At 48.3% G+C, this 17,519-nt stretch overlaps 1 protein-coding gene across 4 annotated transcripts in view; it reads left to right on the top strand.

The window, feature by feature from the left end:
- raly (RALY heterogeneous nuclear ribonucleoprotein) overlaps positions 1-17,519 on the top strand; it is a 153,183-nt gene that overhangs the window by 123,324 nt on the left and 12,340 nt on the right. For all 4 annotated transcript variants that reach the window (XM_038803735.1, XM_038803732.1, XM_038803733.1 and 1 more), the window contains exons 5-7: positions 3,180-3,340; positions 5,246-5,359; positions 8,298-8,461. In XM_038803735.1, coding sequence (XP_038659663.1) covers positions 3,180-3,340; positions 5,246-5,359; positions 8,298-8,461 — 439 coding nt within the window. The remainder of the gene's footprint in view (positions 1-3,179; positions 3,341-5,245; positions 5,360-8,297; positions 8,462-17,519) is intronic.

A 17,519-nucleotide genomic window follows, 5' to 3' on the forward strand; every position in this document is an offset into this window, starting at 1 on the left:
CACCCTACTTAAACCCACCTAACCCGTATACCTGTAACCCAACAATCCCCCCATTAACCTTACACTACGGGCAATTTAGCATGGCCAATCCACCTAACCCACACATCTTTGGACTGTGGGAGGAAACCGGAGCACCCGGAGGAAACCCACGCACACACGGGGAGGACGTGCAGACTCCACACAGACAGTGACCCAGCCGGGAATCGAACCTGGGACCCTGGAGCTGTGAAGCATTGATGCTAACCACCATGCTACCGTGAGGCCCCCAATGGGCTAATGGGCTAGATTCTCCGCAAATGCGGAGAGTCGTAAAGGCTGCCGTGAAACTGGCCGTGTTTCACGGCAGCCTTCACGCCCGTTCCCGGGACCCGATTCTCCCCCCCCCCCCCATCGGGGCTAGGAGCGGGACCCCGGGAATCACGGCGTTGTGGCCTTAACAATCGTCGTTAAGGCCGCGCGCCAAGATGACGCGCGGCTGGCGTCTGTATGACGTCAGCTGCGCATGCGCAGGTTGGAGCCGGCTCCAACCCGCGCATGCGCGGGTGAAGTCATCACGCCATTGACGGAACCCGCGCATGCGCGGTTCCGCATTTCTCCACCGCCGCCCGACAAGATGTGGCGGCTTGATCTTGTCGGGCGACGGAGGGGAAATGGTGCGTCCCTTTTGGACGCAGGCCCGACGATCGGTGGGCACCGATCGCGGGCCTGTCCCCTCCCGAGCACAACGGTGGTGCTCCCGCCCCAAACGGGCATCCAGCGCCCGTTTTTACGACGGCAGCGAGCAGGTGTGTTTTCTGCCGTGAAAAAACAGGCGTAAAGGCCCGGCCGCTCGGTCCATCGGCCGCGGAGAATCGCCGCTCGCCATAAAAAACGGCGAGCGGCAATTCGTGACGTGGGTCGGGCGAGGGGGGGAGAATAGCGGGAGGGCGCAAAAAATGTCCAGAGGCAGCGGAGAATCGCGCCCAAGGTCTTTACTTCATATGTGACTCCATACCAGCACAGTGACTTGTAACTCTCTTCTGAAGCAATTCAGTATGTCACTCAGTTATATCGACCCACAACTAAATGGTTCATGACTCTGGCTCTCACCACCTTCTCAAGGGCACCTTGGAATGGACAACAAATGTTGGCCTTGCCAGCAACACTCCCCAAAAAATCAATATCTCTCCCGTTCAGCCTTAGCCCGCCATCCTCCATAACAAATGATCCTGTCCACCAACAAGCCAAACGGCACTCAGCACGCACCCTGTTTGGCCGCCCCACCCCTGCCTAGAAGCTGCAATCCCATTTCCAGCTCACATTGCAAGGCCCCGGCCTTGGTGCTCTCACTGGGAGTCGGTTCGATATAACCTGGTATCAGTTCAGCAGGTTAATCCCCGACATCGCCCCTCATCACCTCCTGCTTGTGAGGAGGTTCATTTCTGCCTCACTTAGATCCCAACATTCCGAGACTGGGAGCTGCTCATCCTGCTCATTCTCCTGTTCTTTCCCGTCTCTACTCCTGTCGAATGTTCTGCAGGTTGGTTGAGATCCAGCTCGCCGATAAACATCTAGTTGAAAGTCAGGCAGACAGACCTCTTTAGGCTAAACATCAAGATAATTATTATCAGGGTTTTGCTAAAGTGAACATGAAATCTTCAGTCACAACATGAAAGACCCGTGAGGATCATGCCGGCTGTTTGTATCTGTTTCCATTTAACAACATGATGTATGTAATGTACTCCAGATCTTTCTAAATCCTGCTACAGAGGATGTCTCTTAGCGATTACCCATTAATGTTGCTCCATTTTATTTTTGCTTTCATTTAATTCGCTCTTTTACTTTCTTTGTTAATCTTGCAGAAGGCTCATGGTTTTGTGTAGCAGAGTTTTGGAAAATTCTCACTTTGATCCCTCGCCTGTTCTGTGTTAGCTGAGAGCGAGGTGGATGGATTGTCCCACGGGTTTAGGGAGGCACTGTTCAAATTGAATGGTAGATCAGGCTCAAGAGAATGATTGAGAGTCTGACGGGGGAGATGGAGAGAATCCATTTCTTCTATTGGGGCGAGTCCTGTACAAGGAGGCAGAATCAAAGTTAAAAGCCAGACTATTCCAAGGTGAAACTATCAAGGGCAGTCAAATCCCACCCCAGGAAATAGGCTGCAATTATTCAAGAGCAGTTGACGCGTCAATGCTAATGTTATAGATGCGGAGCAAAATGTGGGGAAATGGATTTGAGATACGGGCCAAACAATTAATTGAGTTAATAATTGAGTCCATCTGGAATGACAAGGTCAGGGGTCACATGGGAACCCCACCATCTGGAGGTTCCCCTCCAAGTCACTCACCACCCTGACTTGGAATAATACCCTCGTTCCTTCACTGTCGCTGGGGCAAAATCCTGGAACTCCTTCCCCAACATCATAGTGGATGTAGCTACACCTCCGGGATTGTAGCAGTTCCAGAAGGCAGCTCATCACCACCTTCTGGAGGACAACTAGGGATGGGCAATAAATACTGCCCTGGCCAGCGACGCCCAGGATAGATGAATAAAATAAAAGTAGCAGAACAGACTTGAGGGGCTGCGGGTTCCTCCTATTTTCCTAATGGGCAATAAGTGGAAAAGACAATGTTAACTGGAGCATGGTATTTGGGTATGTTTTGGGCAGGGTTATTGATTCCACCTATTGGCATCAGTGAGTTGCTTGACCCATTTGCCTGGTGAGATAGCAACATAGTGTGAACAGGCAATGCCACCCAGAGTACCTCCTCATTTCCCGTCTTTCACCAACGATCATGAACCTTTATCCCCTGGTTTGAGCTTTTTCACTCTATGCTTCTATTTGTAAAGTCCAGAATTTTTAAAGAAGCCTTGTCAACTTTTCCTGATGTCTACAGCGTTTTGTGCACAAACAAACCCTGCACCCACCCCAATTAAAATAGCACCATTTAATTCATATTATTCTATTCTTATTCTTCCTACTAAAATGGATCACTTCATATCTGTTTGTGTTAAATTCCACCCGCCATCTCAGCCCTTACCAACCAGTCTGTCCATTTCCTCCTGAACTCCGTTACAATCCTTTCTGTCTACTACATTTGCAGATTTAGTTTGTCATTTTCTAAACGCCATGAAATTAGTATTTTGATGTTGTGCCAGGTGGAGCTTGCTGATCTGATTTGATCCTCCCTCTCTTGCAGGATGCACGAGTATTCAAGTCGGCCATCACTGATCCCCAGGGCTATTCCTGTGAAACGGTCTCGGGTTATTATACCAGTGCTACGCAGGGGCAAGTCTGGGATCCCCCTGAAATTAATGGCACGCTCCACAACTGTGACAAAAAATTCTGCAAAATTAAAACGTGAGTTCTGTAGAATGAGAGCACAGAAACCAGCCATTCGGCCCAACAAGCTGGTGCTAGGAGCAGGTCCGTCAGCCATTGCAGGGCACATAGTAAATTATGTTTCAGAGAGGATCGGGGTTTTGCTGTACCTGAGTGGGGTGGGGCCTAATCTCTGTGACATATCGCTCTCCTCAGAGATCGGGGTGCCATTATAAAGGGTGCTCTGATGGCAGGATGCCACTGCAACACCCACCCCCTGCCCCCGATAGCTGGAAAGCCCCCCACCCCACCCTAATTGCTGGGAAAGGCATTTCCTCCCTCAGCTCCTCCCTCCAACCCCCTTCCTCAGTGCCCACCCTCAGTCCCTCCCCCCCCCCCCGCAGCCTCCCTCACCTCCCCTCCCCCCCCCCCCCCCCCATACCCCCTTTCTAACCCCCCTGCCAGTCTCCCCTTCCGGCCCCACCCCTTGGCAGTGCCAATCTGGCACCTTGCAGTCCGAGGGATGGCAAGGGAGTGAGTACCCACCCTCCATCTGTAGTTAGAAAATCAGCTGCTCCACTAAGTTAATGGAACCCTTTCAGAACGATATAAATAAACAATGTTAAGCCTCCCTTTGAAACTGCCTGGCCCTGTCAATCAAACAGTTTGTAAAAGGCAATGGTCCATGAAATTGAATGTAAACAATGTAGTTCAAAGCTTTGAGGCTTCTAGGCACACAAACAGCCTGGAAGGGCAAGGAAATTGACTGTGAAAAACCACTTCAAATATCTCCACCACATTAAAGGCAATGATTTTACCTTTATCTCACAGATCTTTGAACTTGGCATACTGACAGACTGTTAAAGGCTAAGCAATCAAGTGGCCGACTCATAAATTAGATTCAAATGAGCCATATACATGTTTCCGCCAGGTCTGGGCGGGAACCTTATTTGGAAGCTTGGCAGGGTGAGCGGGATAGGTTGGGAGACTCGCAATGGGTTTCACGACCAGTGTGAAGTCCAGTTATGGCCCTACACCTGGTTCACTGGGCCATCGGGATTCGCTCCACTGCTGGGTGGCCTGGCAGAATCCTGTCGATTATATATTTTATTGCCAGTGATTTATTCTTCCTGGTTCAGTAGTTTCCCCATCACCTGATTCTTGTTCAGTTCTCTTTGCGCAATGGTGTTCAAATCCACTTTGCCCTAATGTATCCTCATTCTGGATCAATGTCAAGTTGTGTTCGATAACGCTCCTTTGAAGAATCTGGGAATGGTTTGCGAGTGCTATCGACCCTTCAGGATTGAGCTGGAACTTCCAAGAATTGGGATTCATTTCCAGGATCCTGCTGTGGGTGAACTAGGGAGTGATCCCCCGGCCGATAGCTTCTGTCCTCGTTCGTGGCTGGGATTTTCCGATGCAACTTTTTCCTTTCCATTTTCCAAATCATAAAACTATTGGAAAGAGGCTGTTTGCCTGAGTGCCTAAAACTCTCCAATGGGGTAATGAAACATCCATTTGTTCTCCTAATCAACCGGGAGAATAGCAATTTGTCAAAGCCGAGGATCGATCTGAAGAGTTTTGATCTCTGATCAGGAACTACCTATAGAGGCACCTCACCGTTTTCTGATGGGGTGGTGGGGGGGGGGGGGGGGGGTTGCTGAGGGGGGTCTTTGCACAGAGACCAGGGACCCCACAAAGAGGAAAGAGCGGGGCAGCAGGGGAGGGGGTGAATTGTTTGATGAAGCTCAATCACAAAGATGTCCATTGGAGGAGAGGAAGCGATTCCAATCTTCATTAGTTCCCACTGGAGTAAAAGAAACAAGGAGGTCTGAAAAGCGGACTGGGAAAAGCAAATGTTTCTGTTGTGAGAGTGAAGAGCTCCTTCGGATAGTCACCTCCTCAGTGGCTCAGTCACCTCTGACCCCCTCTCTGTCTTTACAGTGAAATCCAATGAGTTGCACAGGATCAAAGTAGAGCTGACGCAGATCAAATCCAACATCGACTCACTCCTTGGGAGGCTGGAGGAGATCGCGAGGGACAAAGTGGGACACACGGGTGAGTAAAGCAAATGGAGCCCTGGCCACTGGCTGCTGAACCTCCACCTCTGCGACTCTGCGACCTGGCTTTGAACTGGCCCCGGGATGATGGGATGGGGTCCTCTTAAATACCAAAAGGCCCAAATTAAGGCGCTTTTGGGACAATTGCATTTTGAAATCGGTCCTTGGGGCTTGATTCCATAACACAGGATAACACTGCAGTGCAACAAGCTGGGGGGGGGGGGGGGGGAACCTGCACTGTCAAATGAGGGTTGAATCCATTATTTACCCTTTAAACAGAGCTGGCGATAGTAACATGTCTGATAATTCACTGCAGCACATCAAGGCTTAAATAACTGAAAGACCCTCTACACTGAGTGCCACACATTAACCTCACATCTGTCACTTCAGGGTCTGAATTTTAACGAGGATTTGTGAAGGTGGCTTCACTGTGGCTGCCAAAGGCAGCAAATAATCCAGTAAAAGTTGCTTCTCAAAACTGTTCTGAACATGGCCAGGTTTATGGGCGCAACACTGTCTGATGTTCTATGATTCGCCCAGTTGTGTAAAATAATTGCCAAGCAGAGATGAAACTCGTGTCTTTGCCAATTCCCCAAGCTGTAGATTTGTTGTAAACAATCTGATACAAAAGGAAACTCCTGCTCCCACGTAACTGTGAAAAACTGAAGTTTTAAAAGCTTGGCTATTTTAGTTTTAATAATTCTTCAAGCCGAGTACTTTGCCATTCAGTACACTTTTCTCTGTGCCTAATTTTAGATGGGAACGTGACCGAAAAAGGTAGTCAAAACGCATACTTAATAAGTTAGTCTTCCTTAATATACAAAAATAACAATGTTTAAAATACATTGAAATAACAGTAACTGAATAGAATTAAAACTGACAACAGTTTCAGTACCATTCTCGTTCTTTTCCACAAACTCACCCAAACAAAACCATAGTGTTGGTAACTTGACTTCCACCAGGAAACCTTTTGAACATGCTGAAACCCATCACCAAAAAGATGAGGTAACTTCATCGCTGAAAGGTGGTCGGAATGAATTGTTATTGAAGTCGATTTAAAAAGATATTCCTCTTTAATAAATAAAAATAACGTTTAAAATACAGTTTGGACTCAAAAATGGGAGCAGCTGGTTAAACATTGAAATAACAGTAACAGAATAGCATCAGAGGGAAAAGGCAGACTTTCTGAGATTACTAAACCATGCTGCTGTGGCTTTGTTAGAAATGAAGTAATGTAAAAACAGACCAATTTCTTACAATCAGATGTTAAGCTGAGACCCTGGTCTGTATTCATCGGATCCCATAGGATTACAGAAATAGGCTATTCCCTATTAGCCCTTGCTGATGTTTATGCTCCACTCCTGCCTCCTTCTATCTTTCCTTATCTACTCTATCAGACGGTCAGCTGACCGGACAGAACTTGAATCTTACTGAAATGAGAAACATGTTGCCGAAGCTTTTCTTCCTTTACTCAGCAGGACGACCACAAGAATCCCAAATTTTCAATCAGTCACAACAATTTATACTACAGGAGAAAAGGATGATAACCGGTTGGCACATTAACTCTGATTGGCTGAGGGATTGTCATGGGGAAGGCAGTTCCGGCGGGGGGGGGGGGGGGGGGGGGGGGGGGCTACAAGCTCTGTTAAATTAAAAAAGATGCAAAGCTTGAACATATTCCTTTTGTTTGCAGAGAATGTGTATGAATGTATGTCGCTTCTAGCAAGTGTAAATGAGCCTTGGCATGCGTTTTACTTGCCATCTTAAATTGATTGTTAGTGTAGCTACTGGCACACTCAGGATTGTTCAGCAAGTGCTGCCCCATCGCAGAAATACATCTAACAGTTTAAGGTTTTGCAATCGCAGGCTGGACTCTGCCTATTACGAATAGCCGGAGAAACATTGTTTGTTTCGATCAGTCAATCACTCGGATGTACAGCCAATGTCTCTGGCATCACATTGCCACTGAAATCTGAATACCATGTTGCTCAATTGTGTGGTAGGCGGAACATCCTTTTGGACTGATGGCAGTTTCCTGTTGGTGAAAAATATCATTTGCATTTCCATTGCCATAGTAACAGCTTCCTTAAAGCGTTGGGCAAATTTTCACGATTCTTTGCCTTTCCAGGGTAATTTGAGGTAGACCGAGCACTTTTGCGGTCCGAAAGTGGCGGCCTTTATTGAACTACCTGGGAGTATGGGGAGACCATTGCTTTCTCCATGGCGATAGCTCGACCAATCAGAGTCCACTTTCCAACCAATCGGCAATCCTTTTTCTCCGATAGCATAAATTGTATTTGTTTCTGATGAGTGTAAAATGGAAAGCTTCTACAACATGTCTCTCTTTTCAGCAAGATTCAAAATCTCCCGTGGTAACTCTGTATACCCTTCCCCCTCAATTCTTGTCCAGCTTCCCCTTAACTGCATCAACACTATTCAGCCACTCCCTGTGGCAGCATTCCCTGGGTGAAGACGTTTCTTCTGAATTCCCAATTGAATTCCTTGCCGATTATCTTATATTGATGGTCTCTGCTTCTCCTGTTCCCCACAAGATAAAACATTCTCTCTCCATCCACTCCATCAAAAACTTTCAGAATTTTCTATTAGTTCACCACACTGCCTTCATTTATCAAGAGAAAAGTAATCCAGACCAACCATCGTCTCCTGGTAGGTACACCTGTTCAACGTAGGTAAAAGATACAGTGGGAATAATCAAAAGTGAAGTAAGAATTTCCTTGTGTCTTGGCCAACACTCTTTCAACCCAACACCGAAACAGATAATCTGGTCACTCAGCTTTGTGAGATGCACCTGTAAAAACAACAGTTTACATGAGCCTTGGAGCATGTTGGGTGGTTTTGAGAATGTGTACGTCACTATATTTAAGCAAGTTCACTATTTTGTTATCAAAAGTTTCCATCCATGGATCTTTCAACAGAGCCAAGGAAAAAAGCTGATGAGGTCAGGACTGAACTTTCCCACACAGATTCAGCTTCAGAGACCGCCGATGCAGTCACAGAGGAGCCGCTGGGGGAGGAGGGGGACTGTGATGAGCTGGAACAGGGTGAAGCAATGGAAGATAACGAGTGTGAGGATGAAATGGTGAGACTGGAAACTTGAGCAACAGTTTGAATCGGAAGGATAATATGTCAGTCGTTCACAGCAATCGGATTTGCTATTTCATGGCTTATCGTGAATTGTAACTGTTGTATGAAGAGATTTTCCACCAAAGATTTAACATCCCTTCAATCAGCTTTACTGATGTTATTCATTGTTCATATTAACTTTCCTTATTGTTAATCCTCCATTCCTAACATAGCACAGGAGGTGGCAGTGGCTCACTGTGCCTCCCTCAGTACTGACCCTCTGACAGTGCGGCACTCCCTCAGTACTGACCCTCTGACAGTGCAGCACTCCCTCAGTACTGACCCTCTGACAGTGCAGCATTCCCTCAGTACTGACCCTCTGACAGTGCAGCATTCCCTCAGTACTGACCCTCTGACAGTGCGGCACTCCCTCAGTACTGACCCTCTGACAATGCAGCATTCCCTCAGTACTGACCCTCTGACAGTGCGGCACTCCCTCAGTACTGACCCTCTGACAGTGCAGCGCTCCCTCAGTACTGACCCTCTGATAGTGCGGCACTCCCTCAGTACTGACCCTCTGACAGTACGGCACTCCCTCAGTACTGACCCTCTGACAGTGCAGCATTCCCTCAGTACTGACCCTCTGACACGGCAGCACTCCCTCAGTACTGACCCTCTGACAGTGCAGCACTCCCTCAGTACTGACCCTCTGACAGTACGGCGCTCCCTCAGTACTGACCCTCTGGTAGTACGGCGCTCCCTCAGTACTGACTCTCTGGCAGTACGGCGCTCCCTCAGTACTGACCCTCTGACAGTACGGCGCTCCCTCAGCACTGACCCTCTGACAGTACGGCACTCCCTCAGTACTGACCCTCTGACAGTGCAGCACTCCCTCAGTACTGACCCTCTGACAGTGCAGCACTCCCTCAGTACTGACCCTCTGACAGTACAGCACTCCCTCAGCACTGACCCTCTGACAGTGCAGCGCTCCCTCAGTACTGACCCTCTGATAGTGCGGCACTCCCTCAGTACTGACCCTCTGACAGTACGGCACTCCCTCAGTACTGACCCTCTGACAGTGCAGCGCTCCCTCAGTACTGACCCTCTGACAGTGCGGCACTCCCTCAGTACTGACCCTCTGACAGTGCAGCACTCCCTCAGTACTGACCCTCTGACAGTGCAGCACTCCCTCAGTACTGACCCTCTGACAGTGCAGCCCTCCCTCAGTACTGACCCTCTGGCAGTGCGGCACTCCCTCAGTACTGACCCTCTGACAGTGCAGCCCTCCCTCAGTACTGACCCTCTGACAGTGCGGCACTCCTTCAGTACTGACCCTCTGACAGTGCAGCACTCCCTCAGTACTGACCATCTGACAGTGCAGCACTCCCTCAGTACTGACCCTCTGACAGTGCAGCACTCCCTCAGTACTGACCCTCTGACAGTGCGGCACTCCCTCAGTACTGACCCTCTGACAGTACGGCGCTCCCTCAGCACTGACCCTCTGACAGTACGGCACTCCCTCAGTACTGACCCTCTGACAGTACGGCGCTCCCTCAGCACTGACCCTCTGACAGTACGGCGCTCCCTCAGCACTGACCCTCTGGCAGTACGGCACTCCCTCAGTACTGACCCTCTGACAGTGCGGCACTCCCTCAGTACTGACCCTCTGACAGTGCAGCACCCCCTCAGCACTGACCCTCTGACAGTGCAGCACTCCCTCAGTACTGACCCTCTGGCAGTACGGCACTCCCTCAGTACTGACCCTCTGACAGTGCAGCACTCCCTCAGTACTGACCCTCTGACAGTGCAGCACTCCCTCAGTACTGACCCTCTGACAGTGCAGCACTCCCTCAGTACTGACCCTCTGACAGTGCGGCACTCCCTCAGTACTGACCCTCTGACAGTGCAGCCCTCCCTCAGTACTGACCCTCTGGCAGTGCGGCACTCCCTCAGTACTGACCCTCTGACAGTGCGGCACTCCCTCAGTACTGACCCTCTGACAGTGCAGCCCTCCCTCAGTACTGACCCTCTGGCAGTGCAGCACTCCCTCAGTACTGACCCTCTGGCCCATTTAACTAGTTGCCGGAAGCTTCATTAGTGCAATGATTACCCAGAGAGCTCTGGGTACTCAAGTATTTATAATGACCCCTGAGAAGTTCTGTTGTTTTGATTATGCACTTTACTTTTTTATTTTATCCGCCTTTCCTTTCTTTCCTTCAATCCACCTTTCTCATCGTTATGTTGTAATTATTCCCTTTATATTTCTTTCCGCTCTTCCCTTTCTCTTTGCATTTTTCCTTCGTTCTGTCTTTCTCTGTTACCGCCTCTCTCTCTGTGTCCATTTTTTCTGTCAGGAAATGGTAATAATGAGAATCAAGTTCAGTAAAAATCTAAATTCTTCTGCTATAAAGGTGAGGGGGTGACATTTTTCAACTTCCTGTAATTTATTAGAGGCATCTGTTATTGTGCTGACCTTCCGGGGGAATGGGCTGGAAGTGAATCGGGGCCTGCACACAGCACTTAACTCACTGAACCCGTTCAATTCTCACAGGACGAGTAAGAATGATCAAGTCAGTAAAGTGAAAGATAATAGCAAAAATAAAGGGAGTTTCCTCTTTGTGTCAAAATGGGTTTGAAATTCTTTGGGGCTGGATTCCACTGAAATTCATAATCGTTGGCATAAAATCTGTGATAAACCAGTAATTGGGCAGCGTCGCAAAGCACAATTGCTAATTTTCTCTTTTCTCCATCCCAAATGATTCCATGATGCTTTTTTCTTTAACAAACAATTTTGTTGAGGTATTTTTTGGCATTGTAAACAGTTACAGATTACAGAAATATGCAAACAGCAACCAAAAAAATCCAAAAACCAACATTTCAACCAGACCATAATGCACATACCCGCTCCTCACCCACCGACACTACCCGCCAATTTATCCTTCCTACTCTACTCTAATCTCCCCCCCTCCTGGCCCCCCCCCCACCCATCCCTGCTGACGTTCACTCTCCCGCGAATAAGTCGATGAATGGTTGCCACCTCCGGGCGAACCCCAGTACAGATCCCCTCAAGGCAAACTTAATTTTTTCCAGACCCAGAAAACTTGACGTCCGAAAGCCATAGTTCGGTCTTCGGGGGTTTTGATTCCCTCCATGCCAGCGGTATTCGCCTCCGGGCTATCAGGGAAGCAAAGGCCAGAACATCGGCCTCTTTCTCCCTCTGGACTCCCAGGTCTTCCGAAATCCCGGAAATTGCCACCCCTGGACTCATCACCACCCTTGTTTTCAGCACCCGGGACGTGACCCCTTGATGCTTTTAACTGTGATGTGAGAAAAGACTTTTTCACAGAGCGAGCGGTTGGGGTGTGGAATGCACTGTTTGGACATGTGGTGGCGGCAGGTTTAGTCGAGGTATTCAAGAGAGCGTCAGATGATTATTTGAATATAAACATTGTGCAGGGGTGCGGGGGGGGGGGGGGGGGGGGGGGGGGAGGCACCAAGTCGTGAGGCTCGTTCAGAGGCCACCTCCTTCACCAGAATGATTCTGTGATTCCGTGAAATCTGGTGTCCTCGTACAGCCTTCTCAACCTCGCCCCTCGCCTGAGGTGTGGTGACCCTCTGGTTAAATCCCCACCAGTCAGCTCTCCCTCCTCAAAGAGGAAAGGAGCCTATGGTCATCTGGGACTGTGGCAACTTTACTTTTATTCAAATGGCTGAAAGATTCCACAAACACATAAACATGAATGAAATGTCCAACTCATTAAAATAATTGACCATTACTTCAAGAAACTGTAAAACCGTTTAATCATTTCATGGGCACACACTAATCTGTCTCCCAGCAATTTAAATATTTTGTTGATGTGGAAACGCTTAAATGAATTCTTGTGCAGCTGACGTGATCGCAGGTTTGAAGAGGCTTCAAACCAGGGGAATGGGCACAAGTCTCCCAATTCTGACTTGGGGAGGGGTAGTGTGGAGTCCAGTGGTTGGGTCCTGATCCAGGTCAATTGAATCTTGAGTCAGAGGAAAAGGTTTGCTGACATTTGAAATTCTCTGATCTACACGGGTGTGGCAAGGATCTGCGAATGTGGCGTAGCCTCAACCCCAAGGTGGTTTCAGAAAGCAGTAACAGTTCGCAACACAGAAACAGACGATACTGGATAACCTCAGCAGGTCTGACAGAATCCGTGGAGTGAGAGGGAGCTTTGAGAAAGTCATCCAGAAGCGAAACGTTTGCTCCGTTCTCTTTCCGCAGATGCTGCCAGACCTGCTGAGTTTGTCCAGTATTTTCTGCTTTTGTTACAGATCTCAGCATCCACAGTGATTTGCTTTGATCTAAAAGTTCTCAGTATCATAGATCCATAGAATTTACAGTGCAGAAGGAGGCCATTCGGCCCATCGAGTCTGCACCGGCTCTTGGAAAGAGCACTCTACCCAAGGTCAACACCTCCATCCTATCCCCATAACCCAGTAACACCACCCAACACTAAGGGCAATTGTGGACACTAAGGGCAATTTATCACGGCCAATCCATCTAACCTGCGCATCGTTGGACTGTGGGAGGAAACCGGAGGAAACCCACGCACACACGGGGAGGATGTGCAGACTCCACACAGGCAGTGACCCAAACCGGAATTGAACCTGGGACCCTGGAGCTGTGAAGCAATTGTGCTATCCACAATGCTACCGTGCTGCCCCTTAATTGGCTTCCAACCCTTAATTGTCCGTGTCTATCAGCAACGACCAATGGATATTCTAGAAAGCGACAACCACGGTGAGCGTGTTGTTTTCAGAGGGTTTAAAAATGGACTTTTACATGAAATTAACACATCTTGTTGTTGCGCCCGAATTTCCTACATTCTGAGATTCACCCAGAACAATTGGTTTCATTGTGGGTGTAGTGAAACTGCAGTAAGACAAACTTTCGTGGGTGGGAGATATACCCACCAGAGGGACTGAATGAGGTTTTTAAGAAACTTACTTTGTTTTATTTTGTGTTCCCTGATATATCGCAGTCGTTCATCATTCTTGGCTCACGATAGGGTTTTGTTTGATGTGGAAATGTTTAAACAGGCACCTTGTATTCAAACTGCACTGATAGAGAATGTGATAAAAAGTGGACAAAACACAGTGCTCCCTGTATATTAATCAGAAACAGACAACTTTGATATGTTGTGTAGATTCCACTCAGTGCATCAATCACAATTATTGGACACAAATCCAGAAGCAGAAAAGAAAACAGCTTCATTGTTAAACTCTGTGCCCGTTTACACGCAATCCCCATCTGCACGCTCTCCCCGTGTCTGCGTGGGTTTCCTCCGGGTGCTCTGGCTTCCTCCCACGGTCCAAAGATGTGCGGGTTAGGTTGAGGGATTATTGAGATAGGCTGGGGAATGAGCTTGGGTGGAGTGCTCTGTCAGAGGGTTGGTGCAGACTCGATGCAGGCCGAATGTGTTCTGCTCTGTGTGACTGTCTGAGACTGCTATGGTCTCTGCTACTGCACCTCTGGAGTAATTTTGTAAAACGGAGACAAGACATGTAGACAATACTCATCGTGTGGTCTAACCAAGATTAACTTAATCTCTCTGCTTCCCCACTCCCCCACCCTATCCCCGTAACCCCACCTAACCTACACATCCCTGGACACAGTCATCTAAGACCGGAATTGAACCCGGGTCCCTGACGCTGTGAGGCAGCAGTGCTATACACTGTTGCCCCTTGTTTAATTTGACCCTGTCCATTGTCTTGCTACAGGAGTTCTCTGCCTGAAGTCAGGTCGAACCCACAACCCATAATCTCCAGGCGAGGAGGCAGGTCCCAAATCCATCCCAGCCAAGGAGGGAATTGAAGCCGGGTCAGGTCCCAGTCTGATCCACAGCCAACTGTCCAGCCCAGAGCAGGGGTTTCTCCCAGGATTCCCGATTGTTGTGACACCTGGCAAGGTTGAATGAGACCCCGCGTGATGTTGCGATCTTGTACAATTAAGGGAGTTTAACTGCTCATTTAACTCTGTCGCCGCAGATCTAATCGGACCCAAGGATCTACTGGCCTCGCAGAGGAGACCCCAGCCAGGTTGTTCAGCAAACGGGGACCAGGCGGAACGGCACTTGAAGGGGGGGGGGGGGGTCTCTAGGTGATCGAAGGCCCCTAGATGGTTATCCTCTGGGCAGTGTGATGCTACCTGGGCACCATGGGCATTGCCAACCTGGCACCCTGGCAGTGCCACCCAAGCACCCTGGCAGTGCCATTCAGGTGCCAGCCTGGCATTGCCAGTATGCGCAGGTGGCACTGAAAGGTTGGAAGGGGCACTCCCAGGGTGCCAGGCTGGCTATGTAAAAACGGCGGCCCAGTCTCTTCCTGCGCTGACCAGTGCAGGAAATGGGACTGAGTATGGCCTCGGTGTGTCAAAGAACAAAGAAAAATTACAGCACAGGAACAGGCCCTTCGGCCCTCCAAACCTGCACCAATCCAGATCCTCTATCTAAAACTGGCGCCTATTTTCTAAGGATCTGTATCCCTCTGTTCCCCACCCATTCATGTATCTGTCTAGATCAGGGGTGGGCAAACTTTTCTGTGCAAGGGCCACATTCAGAAATTCACAATTCACAAAGGGCCGCATAGTATATTAAGTAAAATAATTACTTCACCCGGTTATGATTCTGGGCGCCTCATATGGAACATAGAACAGTACAGCACAAAACAGGCCCTTCGGCCCTCGACGTTGTGCCGAGCAATAATCACCCTACTCAAGTCAACGTATCCACCCTATACCAGTAAGTAACCCAACAGCCCCCCCCCCCCATTAACCTTAAAAAAAAAAATTTTTAAAAAAATTTTTTTTTTTTTTTTTAATGACTTGGTGGGCCGCAGAAATACCTTTGGCGGGCCGCATGCGGCCCGCGGGCCGTAGTTTGCCCACCCCTGGTCTAGATGCATCTTAAATGACGCTATCGTGCCCGCCTCTACCACCTCCGCCGGCAATGCGTTCCAGGCACCCACCACCCTCTGCGTAAAGAACTTTCCACGCACATCTCCCTTAAACTTTCCCCCTCTCACCTTGAACTCGTGACCCCTAGTAATTGACACCCCCACTTTTGGGAAAAGCTTGTTGCTATCCACCCTGTCTATACCTCTCATGATTTTGTAGACCTCAATCAGGTCCCCCCTCAACCTCCGTCTTTCTAATGAAAATAATCCTAATCTACTCAACCTCTCTTCATAGCTAGCACCCTCCATACCAGGCTACATCCTGGTGAACCTCCTCTGCACCCTCTCTAAAGCATCCACATCCTTCTGGTAATGTGACGACCAGAACTGCACGCAGTATTCCAAATGTGGGCGAACCAAAGTCTTATACAACTGTAACATGACCTGCCGACTCTTGTACTCAAAACCCCGTCCGATGAAGGAAAGCATGCCGTATGCCTTCTTGACCACTCTATCTCTATCTTGACCACTCACTGTGCAGCCACCTTCAGGGTACAATGGACCTGAACACCCAGATCTGTCTGTACATCAATTTTCCCCAGGGCTTTTTCATTTACTGTATAGTTCGCTCTTGAATTGGATCTTCCAAAATGCATCACCTTGCATTTGCCCGGATTGAACTCCATCTGCCATTTCTCTGCCCAACTCTCCAATCTATCTATATATTGCTGTATTCTCTGACAGTCCCCTTCACTATCTGCTACTCCACCAATCTTAGTGTCATCTGCAAACTTGCTAATCAGACCACCTATACCTTCCTCCAGATCATTTATGTATATCACAAACAACAGTGGTCCGAGCACGGATCCCTGTGGAACACCACTGGTCACAGTTCTCCATTTTGAGACACTCCCTTCCACCACTACTCTCTGTCTCCTGTTGCCCAGCCAGTTCTTTATCCATCTAGCTAGTACACCCTGGACCCCATGAGACTTCACTTTCTCCATCAGCCTACCATGGGGAACCTTATCAAATGCCTTACTGAAGTCCATGTATATGACATCTACAGCCCTTCCCTCATCAATCAACTTTGTCACTTCCTCAAAGAATTCTATTAAGTTGGTAAGACATGACCTTCCCTGCACAAAACCATGTTGCCTATCACTGATAAGTCTATTTTCTTCCAAATGTGAATAGATCCTATCCCTCTGTATCTTCTCCAGCAGATTCCCTATCACTGACGTCAAGCTCACAGGTCTATAATTACCTGTATTATCCCTGCTACCCTTCTTAAACAAGGGGACAACATTAGCAATTCTCCAGTCCTCCGGTACCTCACCCGTGTTTAAGGATGCTGCAAAGATATCTGTTAAGGCCCCAGGTATTTCCTCTCTCACTTCCCTCAGTAACCTGGGATAGATCCCATCCGGACCTGAGGACTTGTCCACCTTAATGCCTTTTAGAATACGCAACATATCCTCCCTCCTTATGCCAACTTGACCTAGAGTAATCAAACATCTATCCCTAACCTCAATATCCGTCATGTCCCTCTCCTCGGTGAATACTGATGTAAAATACTCGTTAAGAATCTCACCCATTTTCTCTGACTCCACGCAGAACTTTCCTCCTTGGTCCTTGAGTGGGCCAACCTTTTCTCTATTTACTCTCTTGCTCCTTATATATGAATATATAAGGTTTTGGGATTTTCCTTAACCCTGTTTGCTGAAGATATTTCATGACCCCTTTTAGCCCTCTTGATTCCTCGTTTCAGATTGGTGCTACATTCCCGATATTCTTCCAAAGCTTTGTCTGTCTTCAGTCGCCTAGACCTTATGTATGCTTCCTTTTTCCTCTTAGCTAGTCTCACAATTTCACCTGTCATCCATGGTTCCCGAATCTTGTCATTTCTATCCCTCATTTTCACAGTGACATATCTGTCCTGCACTCTAATCAACCTTTCCTTAAAAGACTCCCACATATCAAATGTGGATTTACCTTCAAACAGCTGCTCCCAATCCACATTCCCTAGCTCCTGCCGAATTTTGTTATAGTTGGCCTTTTCCCAATTTAGCACTCTTCCTTTAGGGCCACTCTCGTCTTTGTCCATGAATATTCTAAAATTTACGGAATTGTGATCACTATTCCCAAAG

Source organism: Scyliorhinus canicula, chromosome 7 (assembly GCF_902713615.1).
Source record: "Scyliorhinus canicula chromosome 7, sScyCan1.1, whole genome shotgun sequence".
In the NCBI taxonomy this organism is placed as follows: domain Eukaryota; kingdom Metazoa; phylum Chordata; class Chondrichthyes; order Carcharhiniformes; family Scyliorhinidae; genus Scyliorhinus; species Scyliorhinus canicula.